Here is a 21,758-nt window from a genome sequence, read left to right on the forward strand (position 1 = left end):
AATTTGCTTTCTCTGCTGATATCTAAGAGCCTGGGTGGGGTGGGACAAAGATAAGCAAAGTGGCAGCACCCAGGGACTGACTGTCTCAGGAACTGAGCACCCTCAGCTCCCATCAACATCATCTGGGGTTTCTGAAAATGAGTCCCTGGGGGTGGAATCTTGGCCTGTTGAAGTCAATGGGAGTTTTGCTCCTGGCTTTAGTGGGAGCAGGATTTCATCCCTAGCAGCCAGGCTTGGTTCTTCCACAAAGGGCAGGGTAAACAAGGGGCCCATGGGAGCAACAGATTGGGGGAGGGGGTCAGCAAAAATGTTTACAGCCACATTTTCAGATGCGCTCACTAGATTCTGGAAACGCGTCCTGCTCTCTCACTTCCACTGCATGAGCTGTGACTGAGCTTTGCCGCCCATCCTCCCAAGTCAAACACCCAAGGGTTAGGAGATAAAAGCGAACAGTCAGCTGCCCCTAAGGAAAGGGGATGAGAAGGGAATGTTGCCTGAGATTGTATAGATTCAACAGGGGTCTTTGTATGCTACCTTTTCAAGGGAGGTCCAAACCAGAGTCCGCAATCTCTGCTGGAAATCCATCGCATGTCTCCCACTAACAGCACACTGGGGGTTTGCAGATGAGAGCTGCTCTAACATCCACCCGTTGCTAAGAGCCCCCAAGGGCCTATCTGCTAGATGACCATAGCCAGAGCACAGCAAACTCCACCCCTGGCTCCTCCCCACTCCGGACGCGCCTCTTATGCTGGAGATTGGCTTAGGAGCCGGTTACACGGGTTCTGTGCCAGAGGAGATGTTTACACTTCCTCTGGGTCTTATGCACAGAGAATGGACTGGAAGGAGAGGACCTGCTCCTAGGTGTTTTCAGAAAGGAGCCAGGAAAATTGGTAGAACATAATGCAAGACTCATCTGCCCCCATCAACCATCCCTCAGTACAGACAGTGACGCCCCGGCTAATAAGCCATATTCCCCCATAAGTACCTCGTTCAAAAGACAAGCCATCCTATGGAATACAACCCCACCAAGCACCAAGCAGAGAGTGTTGTCCTATTAGGAGGGGGAAAAAATCTGTATTTGGAGCCTAATTCTGATCTGAGACCTGGTGCAACCCCTACTGAAATCAGTGGAAGATGCATTGTGTAGCTGAATACAATATGGGGCCCTTGGGCATTTAGATTATACGGTGATTGGTGCTTTATTAGTATATAGAGTCATGAGACATGAGGCTGAAATAATGAGATCAGGGCTTCATCATACCATGAAATCGGATGAGCAACATAGCTCTCCAGTTATTACAGCCCTATTATTATTTAGTGCAATAATACCTAGAAGTCCCAATCATGGATTAGGACCCCGTTGTACTAGGACACACACACCGTAAAAAGATACTCTCTGTCTCAAACAGCATATAATACAAACGTAAGACGAGAGTCAACAAGTGGATACAATAGGGAGGAGGCAGAGGAGAAAAGATAACAGCGAACCCATAAATGTTCCCCTACTGCATTTGGACATGCCAAGAATGTGCAAGCCCAAATGCACTGCAATATAATCCTTGAAATGCAAAGACTAATAATTACATATTGTTACACTCCAGATCCACCACCCATTTCCTGCTCTCCTAAGCATACATCAGCAGTGTTGGCTTGAAATGAACTAGAATCTCTCCAACTCTGCCCTACCCAGGATGTTGGCAGAGGTGGAGGAGTCTACTGTCTTCCCATTTGACAGCAATCTGTTCGTTAAATCTGCCTTTTTAATCTTTTTTTTATCTCGAGCCTTGCATTTGAATTGCCAATATTGTAGAAATCCATTCTTGGCTTGCTGATTGATCAGGTTCATTCAGAAGGCAGCAGCTTAAACAGCTAGGTCCAAAGGGATGGCTTGTCAGATGAAAGCGAAAGTGGTCTGCGAAAAGCCATCGGGAAGGTGTGAATCACAAAGCCCCTCTCAAAGGCATCAGTTCATCTTGTGGGGAAGGTTTAGAGCCGAGGCTGGTGCTGTGAGAGCTCTTCATGTTCCGAGGAGAAGAGCATCATCTCTTCCCCGCTGGGACGCTGCCTTGTTCAATATCCGCAATTACAAAATGCCAAGTGCCTGCTGAATCAGACTCTGGAATCAAAGAACTGGCTGAGCCAGAGCATTTCTCCCTGCACTTACCTGATTGCTCCTGGCAGCAGTTCACAAAATAGCTTGCATTGCAGGCACGCAGAGAAATCGGCAAATAAGGCTCCAGCTGTTCTCCTAGCTGGAAAGCAAGTTAACTGTTTGCCTGCTCTTGGAGACCTCCATTAGAGTATCTCCCAGTCTTTTAGGTGGAACATGCAGTTATGCATGCACTAGGCACTTCCAGGTTGACCCCACCTGCCCTACTGCTGCCTATATCTTGGGTAGAACTCACCTGCCGTGCTGTCAAATGATTCAGGTACATCCAGCTTGCAATTAACGACCAGGTGCTTCCAGGTGGAATGAGCCTGCTGGAAGGAAAAGAGCTTTCAGCGCAGACTGAATGTGGCTCTGTTCTTATAAATCTTAGTCCATGAGCATTAAGTACTATTCATAGAGCATGATTAGGAATCAGGAAATCCTAAATTCTAATCTGGACTCCAGCACTGACTCCATCTGTGGCCTTTGGGAAGTCACCTAATGCCCACATTTTCAAAGTAGACTCAGCTTGTGTCTCAGTTACTGGGTGCCTGCTCTGGACACAGCTATCATGGTAGTTGCATCCAGGGAAAAGGGTTTGAGTGACGCACACGTCGATCACGGCTGTTGGTTTGGGAGATGCACCCAGCAATAACGGTAGGATTCACAAAGATACTGAGGTGTCGAGCTCATTGAAAACAATGGGAGTTAAGCCCCTAAATAACCTGAGGGCCTGGTTTTCAGGCAAGCTGAGCATCCACAGCTTCCACTCACGTGGTTCGGAGCCAGGCGTGCTCAGCACCTCTGACGATCATGCGTCTAGTTAACTAAAATCAGGTACCTAAAAACTGGGGCACCAAAAATTAAAGGCCACTTTTGAAAATTTGGGCTTCCCCTTCTGTGCCTCAGTTCCCCCATTTGTAAAATGAGTAGAGTAACACAGTGACTGACCTCCCAGAAGTGTTATGCAGATGAGTTAGTTCATGTCTGGCATGCGCTCTGCAGGTGAAACGTGCTGTATAGATGCTATTGTTTTAGGGCTATCACAAGTTTAGGACTCGGTCCTGCTTCTGTTGAAGTCACTGGCAAAGCTTACCAGGTGTGATCCTCACTTCTGCTCCAGCTCCCGTATGCCATGTGAAAGGACTGGAGCAACTTAAACAGACCCTAAAGAATCTGGATCTGGCCTTGGAAGGATTCTCCAGGCACAAGTACTGTTGTAGGCAGCTGTAAAGCTGTGTTCCGATGACCTCCTCACAAGCCCTGGGGTCGGGGGTGCATTGGGGCAGGGTTAGGGGTGGGAGGGGTATGTCAGGATGGGGGCTCCAGAACACAGCGCGGCAGAGTTTCCAGGCAGTGCTATAGCCCAGGGACACTGCCATAACTTAGACAGGCCCCCAGGGCTGTCTGAATTTCACCAGGAGCCCCAGAGCGGCCAAGGGTTGGGAGGTCACAAAAGCAGCTTAAAGCCACCTTAGGCTTCCTCCCAATGGGCTGCAAGTTCTGTGCAGCATCCCTGAGACGTGCAGGACAGACTATGATCCACTGTTGCTTCAAAGAGAGCAGAGTCTGACGCTTGCTCTTTATACAGGCTAAATGTGCAATATACCCCAATTTCAGCTATCCCTTCTCCACCCTTAGGGGCATTTGAATAATGACCTAGTGCCACTTCTTTCACACTAAAAGAACAGGAGGACTTGTGGCACCTTAGAGACTAACAAATTTATTTGAGCATAAGAATTTGTTAGTCTCTAAGGTGCCACAAGTCCTCCTTTTCTTTTTCCGCAGACTAACACAGCTGCTACCCTGAAACCTTCTTTTACGCTGTACTTCTGAAAGGGACACCGAGAGATGCACGGAGGTACAACTGCACTCTTTGGCGCTGCAGATTGGCTGTGCCATCAATAAACTTTGCACCTCCCGCTTTTGGAGCGTTCCCGTGTTTATGACTATGTGGGAATACCCAGAGTCATTAGTCATGGGGGATTATGATGCAGGAGCTTTTAGTGTGTCACAGTATTCAGTCAGTCTGCGAGTGACTAATTGCCTGCAGTGTGGTGACTGCATGTCACTGCATAAGACATCTGGCCCAAAGCCTCTCATTGTGGGAAAGAAACTTCTCTCAGGGAGAGGTTGGGCTAATCCACCTGACTTAGAAAAGAACAGTAAGTGTTACTAGCTTCCGCATACCAGCCCAGCAGCCTTTCCTCCTCACCAGTTCCCAGCTTTGCCCCTCCTCATGGCCCTTCACCCCGTCCCGGTCTAAAAATCTCCTCCGGTGGTTCATCCTCAATGTACCTTCGCTGCCGTCTGACACCCTGGGCATGAGCTCTATTCAGCTGACTCAGCACGTGGTTGCTTAAATACTTTGGCCCAAATGCAGATCGGGTGCAACTCCATTGATTTCAATAGCGATGCACCTGTTTACACCAGCTCTGAATTTGGCCTTGTTTGCTCCCTGTTTCTTAGATTCTGGGCCAGATCCTCTGTTGGTGTAATGTGTCAGCGGTCCACTGACATCAACAGAGCTGTGATGAGTTACAGCAGCTGAGGCTCTGGCCCCTTGTTGTCTGAGGAAATGTTTGCATCCTGCCCAGCTCGCTATCAAAACCACTTCAATCACTGACCCCCAGAGGATTGTGAAATGTCCCCTTTTCTTCCCATGCAAATTAACGCAACTTCTACCTTTTCTATGCCCCTGTTCTCCTGGGGGCCCTTCTCCGTGCCTGCCTTTAAATCTGAATGCTCCCAAGGACAGCTGTGTCACAAAATTTCCCAGGGGCCAGAACCCCAGGCTGGTCAGTGTAGGGGTTGAGAAGGACCTCTCAGATTTCCAATCCCAATCCTCTGCTTCCAGCGGGAAAGCGCCCAGTATTAATTGCCATCAGCATATCTAGCCTCACCGAAAACACATCTGGGGGATGTGCTGTAGATGCGTTCACGAAGTTTGAACAGTGCCTTGGCTGTGACAGGCCTGATTCTGCCCTGCCGTGTGTTGTGATTGACACCCACCACACAGTGATTGTAAAATGCCCGCTCGTCGGACGGGCCGTCTTTTACACTCACTCGCCCCAGGTGTGAGCGTCTACACAAGATGCAAGGCGGTGGGGAATCAAGCCCAAGAGATGACCATGGCTGATGAAATCAACCCACCAAATTCAGTAATGCTGCTCAGAATAGTCCTCCAGTCAGGGCTGGTTGGCTCAATAAAAAACATGTATCGGTGTTAACCCTAACTCACATCACCTCTGCCACCTCACGCTAGGGTACGATGAACATCTGCAGCTGAAGTCTAGGCAGTGTTTACTTCCATCTCCTGTCTTCCTTGAAGAAGTGGAAGTAGGTGTGGCTTATATAATTATAATGTCATGCATCAGATGTGTATGGGGATATTTGCATCAAGAAGACTCACTTCTAAACCTAATCCAGAGACTCAGGTTTTTCTGCAGTTTCATACTGAAGCTCTGAGCAGTCATACTGCTCTCTTATGTACAATGCAACTCCCCCACCTTTTCTGCCCTGCCTGTCCTTCCTGAACAGTTTATACCCATCCATGACAGTGCTCCAGTCATGTGAGTTACCCCACAAGGTCTCTGTTATTCCAATCACAGCATAATTCCTTGACTGTGCCAGGACTTCCAGTTCTCCCTGCTTGGAAAGTTTCCCAGGCTTCTTGCATTTGTGTATAGGCACTTAAGATAACGCCCTGATCATCCTGCTTTGAGCAGGGGGTTGGACTAGATGACCTCCTGAGGTCCCTTCCAACCCTGATATTCTATGATTCTAAGACCTCTAGGGATCTCACTATTGCAAGTGATTTCACAGGGAAGGTGCTCAGATACGGTGATGATGGGCATCAGTATAAAATCCTAAAATGGATAGATTACTTACTGATCCAATACTGATGTAGTATCACTTTGCATTCCCATACTGCTTGATAAAACTAGCTGAGCCTTACAATGGATAGGGAAGTTTTATTATCAAGATGAGGAAATTGTGCTCCTTCTTTGTCATGCCACGGGGGTGCCTTCATGTTTAGCACTGAAACACGCTATTCAGCTATAACTGCTCTCCCAAACATCACTGTTGGAGTTCAGAAAACTTCCCAGGGGGCAGAATCCCAGGCTGGTTGGTGTAGGGGTTGAGAAGGACCACTCCGATTGCCAATCCCAATCCTCTGCTTCCAGCGGGGAAGCACCCAACATTAATTGCCATCAACATATCTAGCCTCACCGAAAACACATCTGGGGGATATGCTGTAATTACCTCACAACAGAGTTTGCTCCACTATTTCATTGTTCCTGATCATCAGACATTTTCTGGTAGCCCAGTAACATAGCTCCTTTCCCATCGTTAGTCATTTACTCCTTGTCATCCCTTTCGTGCAGCATGAAATGTTCATTTGTTTCCCTCCTTGCTACCCTCATCACCTTTCAGCTAGCACTAGCTATCCTCCCTATAGTATCCCTTCTTTAAACAGTCCTTCCTTAAACAGCTGCTGTCTCAAGAGGTATAAATTGAAGGCCCGATCCTGTTCACCCTGAAGTCAATGGGGAAAAAAGTGTTTCCTTGAAATGTTTCTGAGCAGCCCAAGTTGTTTCTCCAGACACCGAGGCAAAAACCTCGTCTTGTGCAAAGTGCCGTGGGATCTTTATGAACACAAGATAGGACCTAGGTTTTATGTGTCATCCAGCAGCACAGTATCCCTCAGCACCAGAACCATAATGTCTCAGAGGGAAATATGAGCTTCCTATTGAATCCCCGGTGCCAGCACCAAATCACAAGCATCGCTGCTTTCCTTCCTCCTGCTACCAAACATAGAATCCCCCTTGCACTTCCTGTTGTTGGTTGCTGCCCTGTGTCAGTGACAAAGAATCTCAGAGTTGCTTTCTTCTAACACTGAACAAGGAACTTCATTGGACTAAGGAAAACCAGATCATCCCTAAAGTACCCCGCCTCTTTCTCACTATGTCTGGCCAACAACTTCCCCTTCCCAATTCATTTCCTGGCACGGTTTTAAAGAAACGGCCCACCCATCCTCAGAATTGCTGCTCAAAATTCAGGCAGCAAGACAGAGACAGCCCGCTCCTCTTCAGCTGGGGCTGCTCAAGTTATAGGGAGAGCTCCCTCCTCGCCAATGTTCAGAGCTTCCCCTCCTGGACACTGTCAGAAGACAGGATACTGGGCTAAATGGACCTCTGGTCTGACCCAGTAGGGCCGTTCTTATGTTCCGGTTCTGCGCTCCTTTAACCAGTGTGCAACCCACTGGTGAACGCGGTACATGCCTCCCTCTGTGCCCAGCCCACAGAGGCTCTGAGGCTGTTACAGCCCCATCCACAGAGCCTGGCTTCTCCGCTCAAGCGGTGGAGAGTCTCCTGGTCCATTTCAGGTAGGTTCTTAGGCCTCCCAGCCTAGGAGGGCCCAAGTTCAAACCTCGCCAAACTGGCGGCCACCACGATTCCACCGAATAAACCAGAGAGCTCAAACCTAGTGCTGCTTGCAAACTAAACCAAAGCCCCACCAAGACCAAATCATTTTCACAGCAATGCCCTGGGCTGCCAGAGCTAGGTAAATACAATGTGTTTCCTGTTCCTTCCATTTCAGGGGTGCCTGGCGATTTTTACTCCCCTTCTGGTCCTATGGCCAGGGGTGGAGTAATCACCTAGGATGGTGGGTTACAGAGTCTGCTCTTACTGTGCTTCCTTGGAGGAAGCACCCTCTGGGGAGACACGGTTTCCCAGTGACGGGCACATGAGTCATCAGGCGCTGCGTATTCACGTCAGGCAGCTCTGTGATCTATCACGCACCCACCTTCTGTAAACAAGTCAAGAGGCTCTTAAAATGGCAGGGGCGCTTCTTCCTGCTGTCTGAGCCGTGCCGCGTCGCCCTGGGCGGGGCGGGGGCGGCAGTGCATTAGAGTCTGGAGTCCGAAAGAAATATCAAAGAGCTCCTGAAAGAGCAGGAGCTCTCAGGGCTGGGCCAGAGCCCTGGGGAGTCCATCCTGGCAGGAACTGGAGTAGCTGAGTGCCAACAGGGCAGAGGGTGACTGGCCAGGTCCCCCTTCCCCTTCCTCGCACCCAGACTAGACCGGCAGACCCCATCCTCCACCCCCAGCAGGGGACCTCAGGCTTCAAGCTGGCCCTGCTCCCCCAACCACATAGATTCATAGATATTTGAATCATAGATTCATAGATATTTGATATTTAGGTCAGAAGGGACCATTATGATCATCTAGTCTGACCTCCTGCACAGTGCAGGCCACAGAATTTCACCCACCACTCCTGCGAAAAACCTCTCACTTATGTCTGAACTATTGAAGTCCTCAAATCGTGGTTTAAGTCCTCAAATCGGCCTGGAGAGGAAGAGTCCCTGGGGACAGAGGTAGCCCTTAAGAGCAGAGAGATCCCCAAGCAGGCAGGCTGTTTACTGCAGAACTAACATAATTTTTGCAGAGCAGCAAACCCCAGTAGAGCAGTGACTGAGCATCCACCTGGGCCCCTTGAAAGCATTCCCATTCCTGGTTACGTGCAGCACCTGGCATGTGCTCTTTAGATACTCAGAACAGAAAAGCTCAGGAAGATGGCAGGGCTTAAAAGCAATCTCTCCAGAGAGGATGTGCCAAGGTTAAAGCAGAGCAGATTGGGTTTTGGTGCCATCTGATAAAGCCTGACAGCATCAGAATCGCTCCCCATGCTTCCTGGAACCCAACGGCTCCCGGTCATGTGCCAGCTGCCGCAGGAGGGCCGAATCTGGCTTGCTTTACTCCCGCTGGTAATCCACACTGGCTACTCAGCCGAGCGAGGCGAGCAGGGCGTGGCCCTACCGTTCCGCTGTGCTGGGTGTGAAGCAATCAAGCTGCCTGGGTGCCAACCCGCCAGGTGTGCGCCGAGATGGCGGAGAAGCGAACAGATGTCAGGAGCCCACACGGTGCTTTGGCGGCCGTGGACGGTGCCTTGTCACATCAGCTCTTCATCACCTTCCCTTTTGTTGGAGTTAGCTGCATTGCCAGTTGCCTGCTTCTCTCCCCGCCCCGTCCCCCCCAGCGAGATGCTGCTGGCACCACCTGGATCCCAGGAGGGCGCCGATGTGCCAATCAATTGTTCTTAGCATGAGATTTAAAGAAGACAATGAAAGAACAAAGGGCCAGGTCCCCTCAGCTGATGTAGAGCTCCACTGATGTCAGGGAAAGGAAGATTTACACCCGCTGAGGATCTGGCCCTATGTACTTCCAGCTTGCCAATACGGCGACTAAGGGACAATTGTCTACAAGTATCTGAAGGGTGTCAATACCCAGCTCCAGAGTCTGCGCCTCTTATTCCTGAGTAGAAGTGTAGGCTGTGAGTAGCCTCCTGGACGCTCGTGGATGTACTTCTAAAGTATGTCAAGGGTGCCTAGAGCATATCGATCAATGCCCTTTTTAGCATTGCTAGAAATCTAATCAAGAAAGAAATGGTGAGTGACTGTAAAATGCAGGCTGGAGGGTTGCAAGTTCCTTGCTATAGGAAGCCAGGAGCTGCCTGCCAGTGCTGCCCAGTGGTCAGTGAAGTTTGATATACTTTTTCCAACAATGGCCAGTACCAGATGCTTCATGGCAAGAGCTCTATAATAACCTGCCTATCTGGGCAGTTCTGCCTAACCCTGGGCAGTTAGCGGTTGACATATACTCCGAGCCCAAGTGTCGATATTGCTTACATTTTTTATCTTATCTTACGTAGCTGAGCTCATTGTCCAGATATACAGCCAATCTCTTTGCTTCAGTGACATCTTGTGGCAGTGAGTTCCACAAGCTAATTTTGATGTGTGTCAGGAAAAAAAAAAGTCCCTTCAGTTTCAAATCTGCTGCCTTTAAATTTCATTGACTGTTCCCTTGTTCTGGCATTATGACAGAGGGTGTTCTGTTCACCCTCTTATCCTGCTTTATACCAGGCTTTATTTCATATACATCTATCACAGCCCCTCCTAGTCATCTCTGTTCCAAACCAAACAGTCGCAATCGTTTTAAGATCTCATATTCGGAAGACTTTCCATTCCCCCACCCTTTTTTGTCACTCATCGCTGAACCCCCTCTATTTCCGCTCCATCTCTTAGGTGCTGGGAGGACCAGAACTGGACACAGGGTTGACGGCTGATTTAGACAAGGCTAGCTTGTAGACTGTCAGTATGATGTAGCCCATGGGGGTAGTAATTTGCTGCCCGTCTATCTCAGCAGAAAATCACCACCTTCCCCGTACTGGCTCGGGATTGTGTGTTGGGAGCAGGCCCATGTCTCACCCATTTGCACCACGGTGGGGAACAGCAAGTACAAGCACCCGTTTACCCCTGCATGCCCAAATACACTGGACAGGCCAGACAGGCATAAACAGAGCAGAGCTGTCTTGGTCTCCCTTATGACACAGCCACGCAGTGCAGTTCCAGGAACAATCTAGCCCATAGTGAATACAGACTCTACAGATTCCAGCTACTGGGCTAGGTAGAAAACAAGCATTACCAGCAAATGTGTTTGTTTCCTCTGAATCTCTTACAATAAAAACACCTCCTCGGTTCACCTCTGTTATTTTCTTCTCTTCCAGGTGGGCTGCAAGGCCGCGATGGTTTTCTTTCAGTACTGCATCATGGCCAACTTCTTCTGGCTGCTGGTGGAAGGCTTGTACCTGCACACCCTTCTGGTCATCTCTTTCTTCTCAGAGAGGAAGTACTTCTGGTGGTATATCCTGATTGGCTGGGGTATGCATTAGCGCCTTGAATATGAATGGTAGGAAAATGAACTCAAGGTGACCTGGAGCTGTCTCAAGCAGGGACTTAACCCCTTTGCATGTGGGATCAGACAGGAGAGGTGATATGTGTGCATTACCTCTCTGCCAGATGGCATTAGTGGTGGTAGCATCAGACTCAGATGAGGGTGTCTCAGGGTTCTGTTTAAAATAAACCAAATGGTTGGCTTGAGTGCCCCCCCCCCCCGGAAACCTTATTCTGTCCCATATTTCAGGCACTTAAAATGTGAAGCATCTGGAGGTGTTTTTTCCTCACTCCGATGCACACAGGAGGCCTTGGGAATCTGAAACCACAAGTAGCCCATATATGAGAAAGCAAATAAACCATCTATTTGTACAGTGAAATGAATGAGCAAAATCCAGACATAAGAACGGCCATACTGGGTCAGACCAAAGGTCCATCTAGCCCAGTATCCTGTCTTCCGACAGCGGCCAGTGCCAGGTGCCCCAGAGGGAATGAACAGAACAGGTCATCATCAAGTGATCCAGCCCCTGTCGTCCATTCTCAGCTTCTGGCAAACAGAGGCTAGGGACACCATCCCTGCCCATCCTAGCTAACAGCCATTGATGGGCCTACCCTCCAAGAACTTACCTAGTTCTTTTTTGAGCCCTGTTATAGTCTGGGCCTTCACAACATCCTCTGGCAAGGAGTTCCACAGGTTGACTGTGCAATGTGTGGAAAAAATACTTCCTTGTTTGTTTTAAACCTGCTGCCTATTAATTTCATTTGGTGAAATGAAAGCTAGTTCTTGTGTGATGAGAAGAAGTAAATAGCACTTCCTTATTTACTTTCTCCACACCAGTCATGATTTAATAAACCTCTATTATATCCCCCCTCAGTCGTCTCTTTTCCAAGCTGAAAAGTCCAGGTCTTATTAATTGCTCCTCATGTGGCTGCTGTTCCATACCCCTAATCACTTTTGTTGCCCTTTTCTGAACCTTTCCAATTCCAATAGATCTTTTCTGAGATGGGGCAACCACATCTGCACGCAGTATTCAAGATGTAGGCGTACCATGGATTTAGATAGAGGCAATATGATATTTTCTATCTTATAATCTATCCCTTTCAGACAGACAAAGTATGAACCAACCCCGCAGTCTCGGTTCGTACGTGCCCCGCTTGGCAAGGGCCCAGAACTCTGGTTTGTAAAACAATCCTCACCTACCCACAACATTGTCACAATTGGAGTCAACGTCTCAATAGTGAATGAGATTGAGATGGTGGGTGGAGATAGGCCTGGAAGGGCCTTGACAGCGAAAACAAGTAGCAACTGTGACACTGATCCCTCTTTCTCTTCTGATAGGTGCTCCATCAGTTTTCATCACAGCCTGGACTATCATCAAGGTTCACTATGACAACATTGGGTAAGTCTCTGAAGTCATCTTAATTTCTTCGAATTTAAGACACCTTAAAGGGAAACGTATCATCAGCTAGCTCAAAACTCTGCTCTGCAAGAATGAACTGTAAAAAGTCTTTGAAAATCAAATTTTTCCTTTAGAATTGGCCTTTCTGAGAGGTGAGACCAGTTTAACCAGCATAAAAAGAACTGTCTTAACAAGTTAAAATGAAGAACATTCGCTTTTAAATCTAATGAGCGAAAGGATGGGCTTGTTTTTCGAGCACAAGGCCAGGAGCCCCAAGATCTCAGTTCTAATCCTGGTTCTGCCACATGGAATTTACTCCCTCTCTGATTCACTTTCCCGATCTGTGCACAGAGGTAATAATATTAACCTGATTCCCAAGGGATTTGTGAGACCATGGCTAATTCATTAATGCTTCTAAAGGTCTTTGGTGTGCTTGGATGGCAGCTGCTTTGGAAATGGAAAGTATTATAAAACATATTGGCCAAATTCATCTGTGGCGTAACACCACTAATGCTAACTAAATTGAGATCAGTGCAGTTACCCCAGGAATGCATTTGGCCCATTGTGTGCCCATTTGACCCATTGTAAAATTCCGAAAGGAGCCAATGGGAGTTGCACTTGCATATCTGAGTGTACAGTTTGGCTCTATGGGTTCATGTTTATTGTCGATTATTTTAATCCAAGATTAAAGCAGTAGGGAACTGCCTTCGGGTCTCCAAAATGGGCCCTTCCACCCATGTCACAAGTAATGGTGGCCACCAAGAAGTGACCATGTCATTATCATTGCTGCTGTGCTAATGTAGGGCTCATGTCTCACTTCCCCTTTCACTTGCAAATTACTGTACAAAGCTGACAGCAACAGAGTACTCTTCCCATTTCCGTCTGGTGACCCTGCTGTAGCCCGGGATCTCTGATAACAGCACAGTTCTGTTCAGATGTTGGGCTTTTTGTGACTCCATAGAAAGTTACACGAAGGTCCAAACCTGCCAAAGATGCCACTTTGGGGATGGATCCTGTGAGGGTGCAGAGCGCTCTCGCTGTCCATTTCAATGGGAGGGGGCCAGCTTGCTGGAGTGAGCGCTATATTTGTGAGTGCCACAGTAGCTGAATAACCACCCCATGCCTCTCCCACCATAGTCTCCAGTGACCTTTTCCCAGCCAAACCCTTCAAAAACCCTTCAAACTCCACCCCCATCCTCCTGGACCAATGCTTATGTTCTTCTTCTTTAAATCTGGATCAGGTCAATTATAGCTAACAAGATGGGTCAAGTTGATTTAGTCGGGGATTGGTCCTGCTTTGAGCAGGGGGTTAGAATCATAGAATCATAGAATATCAGGGTTGGAAGGGACCTCAGGAGGTCATCTAGTCCAACCCCCTGCTCAAAGCAGGACCAATCCCCAACTAAATCATCCCAGCCAGGGCTTTGTCAAGCCTGACCTTAAAAACCTCTAAGGAAGGAGATTCCACCACCTCCCTAGGTAACGCATTCCAGTGTTTCACCAACCTCCTAGTGAAAAAGTTTTTCCTAATATCCAACCTAAACCTCCCCCACTGCAACTTGAGACCATTACTCCTTGTTCTGTCATCTGCCAGCACTGAGAACAGTCTAGATCCATCCTCTTTGGAACCCCCTTTCAGGTAGTTGAAAGCAGCTATCAAATCCCCCCTCATTCTTCTCTTCTGCAGACTAAACAATCCCAGTTCCCTCAGCCTCTCCTCATAAGTCATGTGTTCCAGTCCCCTAATCATTTTTTTTGCCCTCCGCTGGACTCTTTGACACAGTACTCCAGATAAGGCCTCACCAATGTCGAATAGAGGGGAATGATCACATCCCTCGATCTGCTGGCAATGCCCCTACCTATACATCCCAAAATGCCATTGGCCTTCTTGGCAACAAGGGCACACTGTTGACTCATATCCAGCTTCTCGTCCACTGTAACCCCTAGGTCCTTTTCTGCAGAACTGCTGCCTAGCCATTCGGCCTCTAGTCTGTAGCGGTGCATGGGATTCTTCTGTCCTAAGTGCAGGACTCTGCACTTTTCCCTGTTGAACCTCCTCAGATTTCTTTTGGCCCAATCCTCTAATTTGTCTAGGGCCCTCTGTATCCGATCCCTACCCTCCAGCGTATCTACCTCTCCTCCCAGTTTAGTGTCATCTGCAAACTTGCTGAGGGTGCAATCCAGGCCATCCTCCAGATCATTTTTGAAGATATTGAACAAAACTGGCCCGAGGACCAAGGCTTGGGGCACTCCACTTGATCCCGGCTGCCAACTAGACATGGAGTCATTGATCACTATCCATTGAGCCCGACAATCTAGCCAACTTTCTATCCACCTTATAGTCCATTCATCCAGCCCATACTTCTTTAACTTACTGGCAAGAATACTGTGGGAGACCGTGTCAAAAGCTTAGCTAAAGTCAAGGAACAACACGTTCACCGCTTTCCCCTCATCCACAGAGCCAGTTATCTCGTCATAGAAGGCAATTAGATTAGCCAGGCATGACTTGCCCTTGCTGAATCCATGCTGGCTGTTCCTGATCACTTTTCTCTCCTCTAAGTGCTTCAGAATTGATTCCTTGAGGACCTGCTCCATGATTTTTCCAGGGACTGAGGTGAGGCTGACTGGCCTGTAGTTCCCAGGATCCTCCTTCTTCCCTTTTTTAAAGATGGGCACTACATTAGCCTTTTTCCAGTCGTCCAGGACTTTCCCCGATCGCCATGAGTTTTCAAAGATAATGGCCAATGGCTCTGCAATCACATCAGCCAACTCCCTTTAGCATCCTCAGATGCAGTGCATCCGGCCCCATGGACTTGTGCATGTTCAGCTTTTCTAAATAGTCCCGAACCATTTCTTTCTCCACAGAGGGCTGGTCATCTCCTCCCCATGCTGTGCTGCCCAGTGCAGCAGTCTGGGAGCTGACCTTGTTCATGAAGACAGAAGCAAAAAAAGCATTGAGTACATTAGCTTTTTCCACATCTTCTGTCACTAGGTTGCCTCCCTCATTCAGTAAGGGGCCCACACTTTCCTTGACTTTCTTCTTGTTGCTAACATACCTGAAGAAACCCTTCTTGTTACTCTTAACATCTCTTGCTAGCTGCAACTGCAGGTGTGATTTGGCCTTCCTGATTTCACTCCTGCATCCCCGAGCAATATTTTTATACTCTTCCCTGGTCATTTGTCCAATCTTCCACTTCTTGTAAGCTTCTTTTTTGGGTTCAAGATCAGCAAGGATTTCACTGTTAAGCCAAGCTGGTCGCCTGCCATATTTACTATCCTTTCTACACATCAGGATGATTTGTCCCTATGACCTCAATAAGGATTTTTTAAAATACAGCCAGCTCTCCTGGACTCCTTTTCCCCTCATGTTATTCTCCCAGGGGATCCTGCCCATCAGTTCCCTGAGGGAGTCAAAGTCAGCTTTTCTGAAGTCCAGGGTCCGTATTCTGCTGCTCTCCTTTCTTCACTGTGTCAGGATCCTGAACTCGACCATCTCATGGTCACTGCCTCCCAGGTTCCCATCCACTTTTGCTTCCCCTACTAATTCTTCCCAGTTTGTGAGCAGCAGGTCAAGAAGAGCTCTGCCCCTAGTTGGTTCCTCCAGCACTTGCACCAGGAAATTGTCCCCTACACTTTCCAAAAACTACCTGGGTTGTCTGTGTACCGCCGTATTGCTCTCCCAGCAGATATCAGGGTGATTGAAGTCTCCCATGAGAACCAGGGCCTGCGATCTAGTAACTTCCGTGAGTCGCCAGAAGAAAGCCTCGTCCACCTCATCCCCCTGGTCCGGTGGTCTATAGCAAACTCCCACCACGACATCACCCTTGTTGCTCACACTTCTAAACTTAATCCAGAGACACTCAGGTTTTTCTGCAGTTTCATACTTGAGCTCTGAGCAGTCATACTGCTCCCTTACATACAGTGCAACTCCCCCACCTTTTCTGCCCTGCTTGTCCTTCCTGAACAGTTTATATCCATCCATGACAGTACTCCAGTCATGTGAGTTATCCCACCAAGTCTCTGTTATTCCAATCACATCATAATTCCTTGACTATGCCAGGACTTCCAGTTCTCCCTGCTTATTTCCCAGGCTTCTTCCATTTGTGTATAGGCACTTGAGATAACTCGCTGATCGTCCCTCTTTCTCAGTATGAGGCAGGACCCCTGCCTTCTCGCGTGCTCCTGATCGTGCTTCCTCCCGGTATCCCACTTCCCCACTTACCTCAGGGCTTTGGTCTCCTTCCCCCGGTGAACCTAGTTTAAAGCCCTCCTCACTAGGTTAGCCAGCCTGCCTGCGAAGATGCTCTTCCCTCTCTTCGTTAGGTGGAGCCTGTCTCTGCCTAGCACTCCTCCTTCTTGGAACACCATCCCATGGTCAAAGAATCCAAAGCCTTCTCTCCGACACCACCTGCGTAGCCATTTGTTGACTTCCACGATTCGACGGTCTCTACCCAGGCCTTTTCCTTCCACGGGCAGGATGGACGAGAAGACCACTTGTGCCTCAAACTCTTTTATCCTTCTTCCCAGAGCCACGTAGTCTGCAGTGATCCGCTCAAGGTCATCCTTGGCAGTATCATTGGTGCCCATGTGGAGAAGCAGGAAGGGGTAGCGATCCGAGGGCTTGATGAGTCTCGCCGTCACATCGTGAATCCTAGCTCCTGGCAAGCAGCAGACTTCTCGGTTTTCCCGGTTGGGGCGGCAGATAGATGACTCAGTCCCCCTGAGGAGAGAGTCCCCGACCACAACCACCCGCCTCCTTCTCTTGGGAGCGGTGGTCGTGGAATCCCCAACCCTAGGACAGTGCATCTCATGCCTTCCAATCGGCAGAGTCTTTTTCTGCTCCCTTCCCTCAGATGTATCATGTAGTCCACTCTCTGCATTAGTACCTGTGGAGAGAACATGAAAACGGTTACTTACCCGTATCTGCGTTGCTGGTACATGGACGCTCCCCTTTCTTCTTCTGGATGTCACATGCTGCCAAATCTCTTCACCGTCCTGTCCCCGCTGCGCAGCCTGCTCTGAATCTTCAGAACATTGTGCCTGTAGAAGCATATCCTGACGTCTGTCCGGGAAATCTTCGGTTTCTCTTATGCAACGCAGGGTCGATACCTGTTGCTCCAGACCTTGAACCTTCTCTTCCAATATGGAGACCAGCTTGCACTTTGTACAGACAAAGTCGCTTCTGTCCTGTGGAAGAAAGACAAACATGGCACATCCAGTGCAGGTCACAACAGCTGAACACTCCCCATGCATATTACCTTCCTTCTACGAGCTCACTCAGGAGTTGTAGTAACTACTCAGAGAAGTCGGCCAGATGTAAGCCTCAGCAGGCTCTCCCCAGGTGAACTCCCAGGCAAACTCCCTCTGTTAGCCGCTCTGCTGTTCGCTGCTCAGCTGGTTCACAGCTGACTGGCTTTTATACAGTCAGGCCCATTCGAGGCTCACCTGGCTCCTGAGGTCCCTTCCAACCCTGATATTCTATGATTCTATGAAGTTTTACAAGTAACAAATGACATGTGAATAATTATGACCCTATCCTGCAATCTGTACTCATGTAGAGTAACACTTAGACAAGCAGTCCTCCTGAATCCAGTAGGGCTACTCGTATGGTAACTACTACTCAGGGTTGCAGAATCAGGCTTTAGTTACGTACATGTTGGGTATGCCCTTCCTTCTAACATTTGCAACATGCAATTATGATGGTGATCATAATGGTCCTTTCTGGCTTTAAAATCTGAGAGTCTAAGTTTTGAGAGGCTTGCTGGCTTGAATTTGTCTGCAGGGCAGCAACTGTCATTTGAATGTCTCGTAAACCAATCTGGGATTTTATGGTTTTTATTCCCGGCAGCATACATTTTGCAAGAATTAAAGGAGTTCCTCTAACAACCAGATGTGCCCATTTATTGAGCATCCCTAAATGAACCTAAAAATGTGTGTAATAAAATAAGTATTTTAGTTGGTGCCTTTATGCTCCAGTGCTGGGCACGTGGGCTTTCAAAACGGTGATAAAATTGGTTCTCTTTAGCGTATACTGTATCTTATCACTATGTCCCTCATTCGTAAGTAAGATGTTTATTACAATGACTAGAGCTGATAAAAAAAAAAGGGAACAAAATTATGAATGTGTCCCTCTGTTAATAACAAAACCAATTAGTTCCATACGGGAGGGGGAAAGGAAAAATGGTTGGGAACATTGTCCAAAATATTCCTGTTTACTTTTAAAATTTTATAATTGACATTTCTAATTTCCAACCAAATGTTGACTAGTTAAAGACAACCCATATCACAACACATGGGATGAAATCCTTCATCCCATTAAAGCCAGTGGGAGTTTTGTCATTAACTTCAGCTGGGCCAGGGTTTCACCCAGCAGGTAGTCAGTGCTCTTTGCTCTCTGGAATCCCTCTCTGTGAAGCTTTGCATCTGAAATACTGGTAGCCGCCCCAGACTGGCGCTTTCGTCAGATTTCTGCATAACAGCCTGTTTGCTCCGATTTGGTTGTTATTTTCCTTTGTTTATTTGCAGGTGTTGGGAGGACATAGGCGAGTCCCGGTACTGGTTGATCATCAGAGCTCCTATTGCGGTTTCTATTTTGGTAAAGTATCAGCAATCTCCAGTGGCTGCAAAAGCCCTTGTTAGTGAAAGCTCAGACCCTAGGTTATGCATGGATGAGTGTTCCATAAATGGCATATGCAGGCAGACAGATGTAAGTGGATAGACAGACTGACTAGAAAACAGTCTTTGCCAAGCATTTCTCTGATGTGGGTGAATTGTCTTCACAGCATGGGCCAACCTAACTAACTGATGTTAAAGTAACTTCCCTTGGAGGGCAGGTTATCCAGAACTGCCTACGGAAGGGCTTATTGTACCCTGAAGCAGCTGGTGCTGGCCATTCTCAGAGCCAGGATACTGGATTAGTTGTACTGCAGGTCTGATCCAGTCTGGCATTTCCTGTGTTCTACTGTAACTAATGCGAGAAGAGCAGATGTTTCCTTATTAGAATCCCATTTGCAAAACCTTTCCACCTTTTAAGAAATAAGTCATGGATTAGAATGCTCAGGACCTGTTCCTGTGAGGTGCTGACGACCTTCCCAAAGGAGGTTTGACTTTGGGTAAGTTAGACTTCAGTAAGAGCTGAGGACTCTTGGCAAGGCTCAGAGGCACACTACACCTCGTAGGATCAGGTCCTCAGTCCTCAAGTTTCCTTAACACTTCATCCTGAAGCATCTGGGAGGAAAGGGTGAGTGCTCAGATACTACAGTGGTGAGCGGTGGTATAAAGAAACCTCTGATAAATGGAGGAGCATGTAGGAAAGGAGGTTGAGTTGCCCAACCTGGAAAGTTGGTGGAAGCGATCTCCAAGAAAGAGGCACCAATGAGCGTTACAAGCACTTTACCTCTACTCTGGAAAAGGAGGACACAGATGTTGAAGAACATATTGATTCACAGTAGCAAATAGATAAATCTAAGGGGTGGTGAACTCTACCCAAGTTAGGTTGACCTAGCTACGTCACTCAGGGATGTGAAAAATTCTCAGAAATAGTTAAGCTGACCTAAGCCCCGATGTAGACACCACTAAGTCGATGGAAGAATTCTTCCATCAACCTAGCTACCAATTCTCTGAGAGGTGGATTTACTATCGCAATAGAAGAACTTCTTCTGTCGCTGTAGTAAGTGTCTATGCTGCAGCTGTGTCACTGTAGCGTTTCTAGTGTACACATACCCTAACTCCGTTTCAAAAACAATGCTCCAACTTTCTCTTCCAGCATTAGGGTTTTCTCTGCCGGACCCCTCTGTCTCAGACCCTAGTTTCCTTTGCCCCAGAGAGGATCCATCTCCTCTTGTACTCTGGTTAAATCAGAGCCACCTGCTAATAGGATTCATTATTAATTAATGACAGGTTTCAGAGGAACAGCCGTGTTAGTCTGTATTCGCAAAAAGAAAAGGAGTACTTGTGGCACCTTAGAGACTAACCAATTTATTTGAGCATGAGCTTTCGTGAGCTACAGCTCACTGTAGCTCACGAAAGCTCATGCTCAAATAAATTGGTTAGTCTCTAAGGTGCCACAAGTACTCCTTTTCTTTTTATTATTAATTAAACTGCACCTTCATGCATGGTTCCAGACCCAACCCACCGGAGGATCCCTGCTTCTCAGTGCAGTGTCCTAGAGTCTGCCCCCTGTTACATGGGGTTAAACAGCTCTATTATTGATACCCATGCATGAGTCATCTTCAGTTGTACACAAGTAACTCCCCCATCAGCAAGTGGTACTCCCACACATCTGGCAGCACAACTGGACCAAGGAATGTTATAAGCAGATTCTCTGACCCAGCGTACCTACCCATTTTTTGGCCCCATATCACCTCCTTGGTTTTCATCAGACCCCTCATTTTCATCTCTTCCCTGCATTTGCCTCCAACCAATTCTCAATTTTCTCTTGAACACATAAATAGTCCTCTCTGGTTGCCGTGTTGTTTCAAATGCAAAATTCAGCCCAGGCTCATCCTGAGGTATTTAAACCTTCCCTGATGGAAATGTCCTAAAGGATTTAATACAAAATTATCACTTTTCCATAGGTGTTTTGCATCATCCTATAGAATCTAATAGATAATTACATCCTTGCTATAGGTTTTTAGAGTAATTTCTCAAGATTCTTGATCTAGTTCCCACTGAAGTCAATGGGAGTGTCTGATATCAAGCTTTCTGTGGGAGATAGAAGAGACCATAGAGCCCCATGATGTTTCTAAAGACACCGGTTGGTTCCATCCCTATTGATTCTATACAACTTCCCCATTTGGATGTTCAGCAAACCTGGGTCCATTTGTGAGCAAGGACCGGAAATCAGATGAACTTCAGTTGAATTCAGCTTTGAGTTTGTTCCCCAAACTCAGGGCAAACATGCGGGAGGGGAAGGACAGAGAAAGCAACATCAACAAAACAAGATTTGTAGAGCCCACCCCAACCTGAGATCTCTATCTTGCACATAAGTTCTCCTTATTGCCAATGTATATTACCCTTTGCGTGAAGCAATCTGCCCGCATCACCTGTCACAGAGCTAATCTCAAGAACAAACATTTTTAATAACCACTTTGTATTTTATTAACCTTACTAAACTGAAATGAAATCCTTATCTGACATATGTCAAAATGTTTGTCTTTCAGAAAGACCGGTAGATCAGATTTTCTCTTTCCCGATGTAACCTTTTTTAGAAAGAAATGCTCCTCATTCTCCTGGGATGGAAGGCCTAATATCTTTTGCTGTTGTTCAATAAAATAAGTCTAAACTTTTTTCTCAGCACAGAACAGACGCTGTCCAGTAATTATGATTTTCTTCTGCATGCCTCAAAGAAATCCATCGCTAAAGCCTGTCCCCTTTGCCCATCTGCCCGAGCACAGTCCACTCACATTTAACCTTCCCTGTTCGCACTCTCAGCCACCTGGGCTTGACACAGTCAATGCTGCACACTACACAGA

At 47.6% G+C, this 21,758-nt stretch overlaps 1 protein-coding gene across 1 annotated transcript in view; it reads left to right on the forward strand.

Annotated features, from left to right (window-relative positions):
- The window catches only part of LOC125631161 (vasoactive intestinal polypeptide receptor), a 199,132-nt gene that overhangs the window by 154,006 nt on the left and 23,368 nt on the right, over positions 1-21,758 (forward strand). Inside the window, exons 7-9 of the mRNA XM_048837429.2 lie at positions 10,720-10,873; positions 12,225-12,285; positions 18,811-18,880. Of these exons, the coding sequence (XP_048693386.1) occupies positions 10,720-10,873; positions 12,225-12,285; positions 18,811-18,880 (285 nt within the window). The remainder of the gene's footprint in view (positions 1-10,719; positions 10,874-12,224; positions 12,286-18,810; positions 18,881-21,758) is intronic.

Source organism: Caretta caretta, chromosome 2 (genome assembly GCF_965140235.1).
Source record: "Caretta caretta isolate rCarCar2 chromosome 2, rCarCar1.hap1, whole genome shotgun sequence".
Classification (NCBI taxonomy): Eukaryota; Metazoa; Chordata; order Testudines; family Cheloniidae; genus Caretta; species Caretta caretta.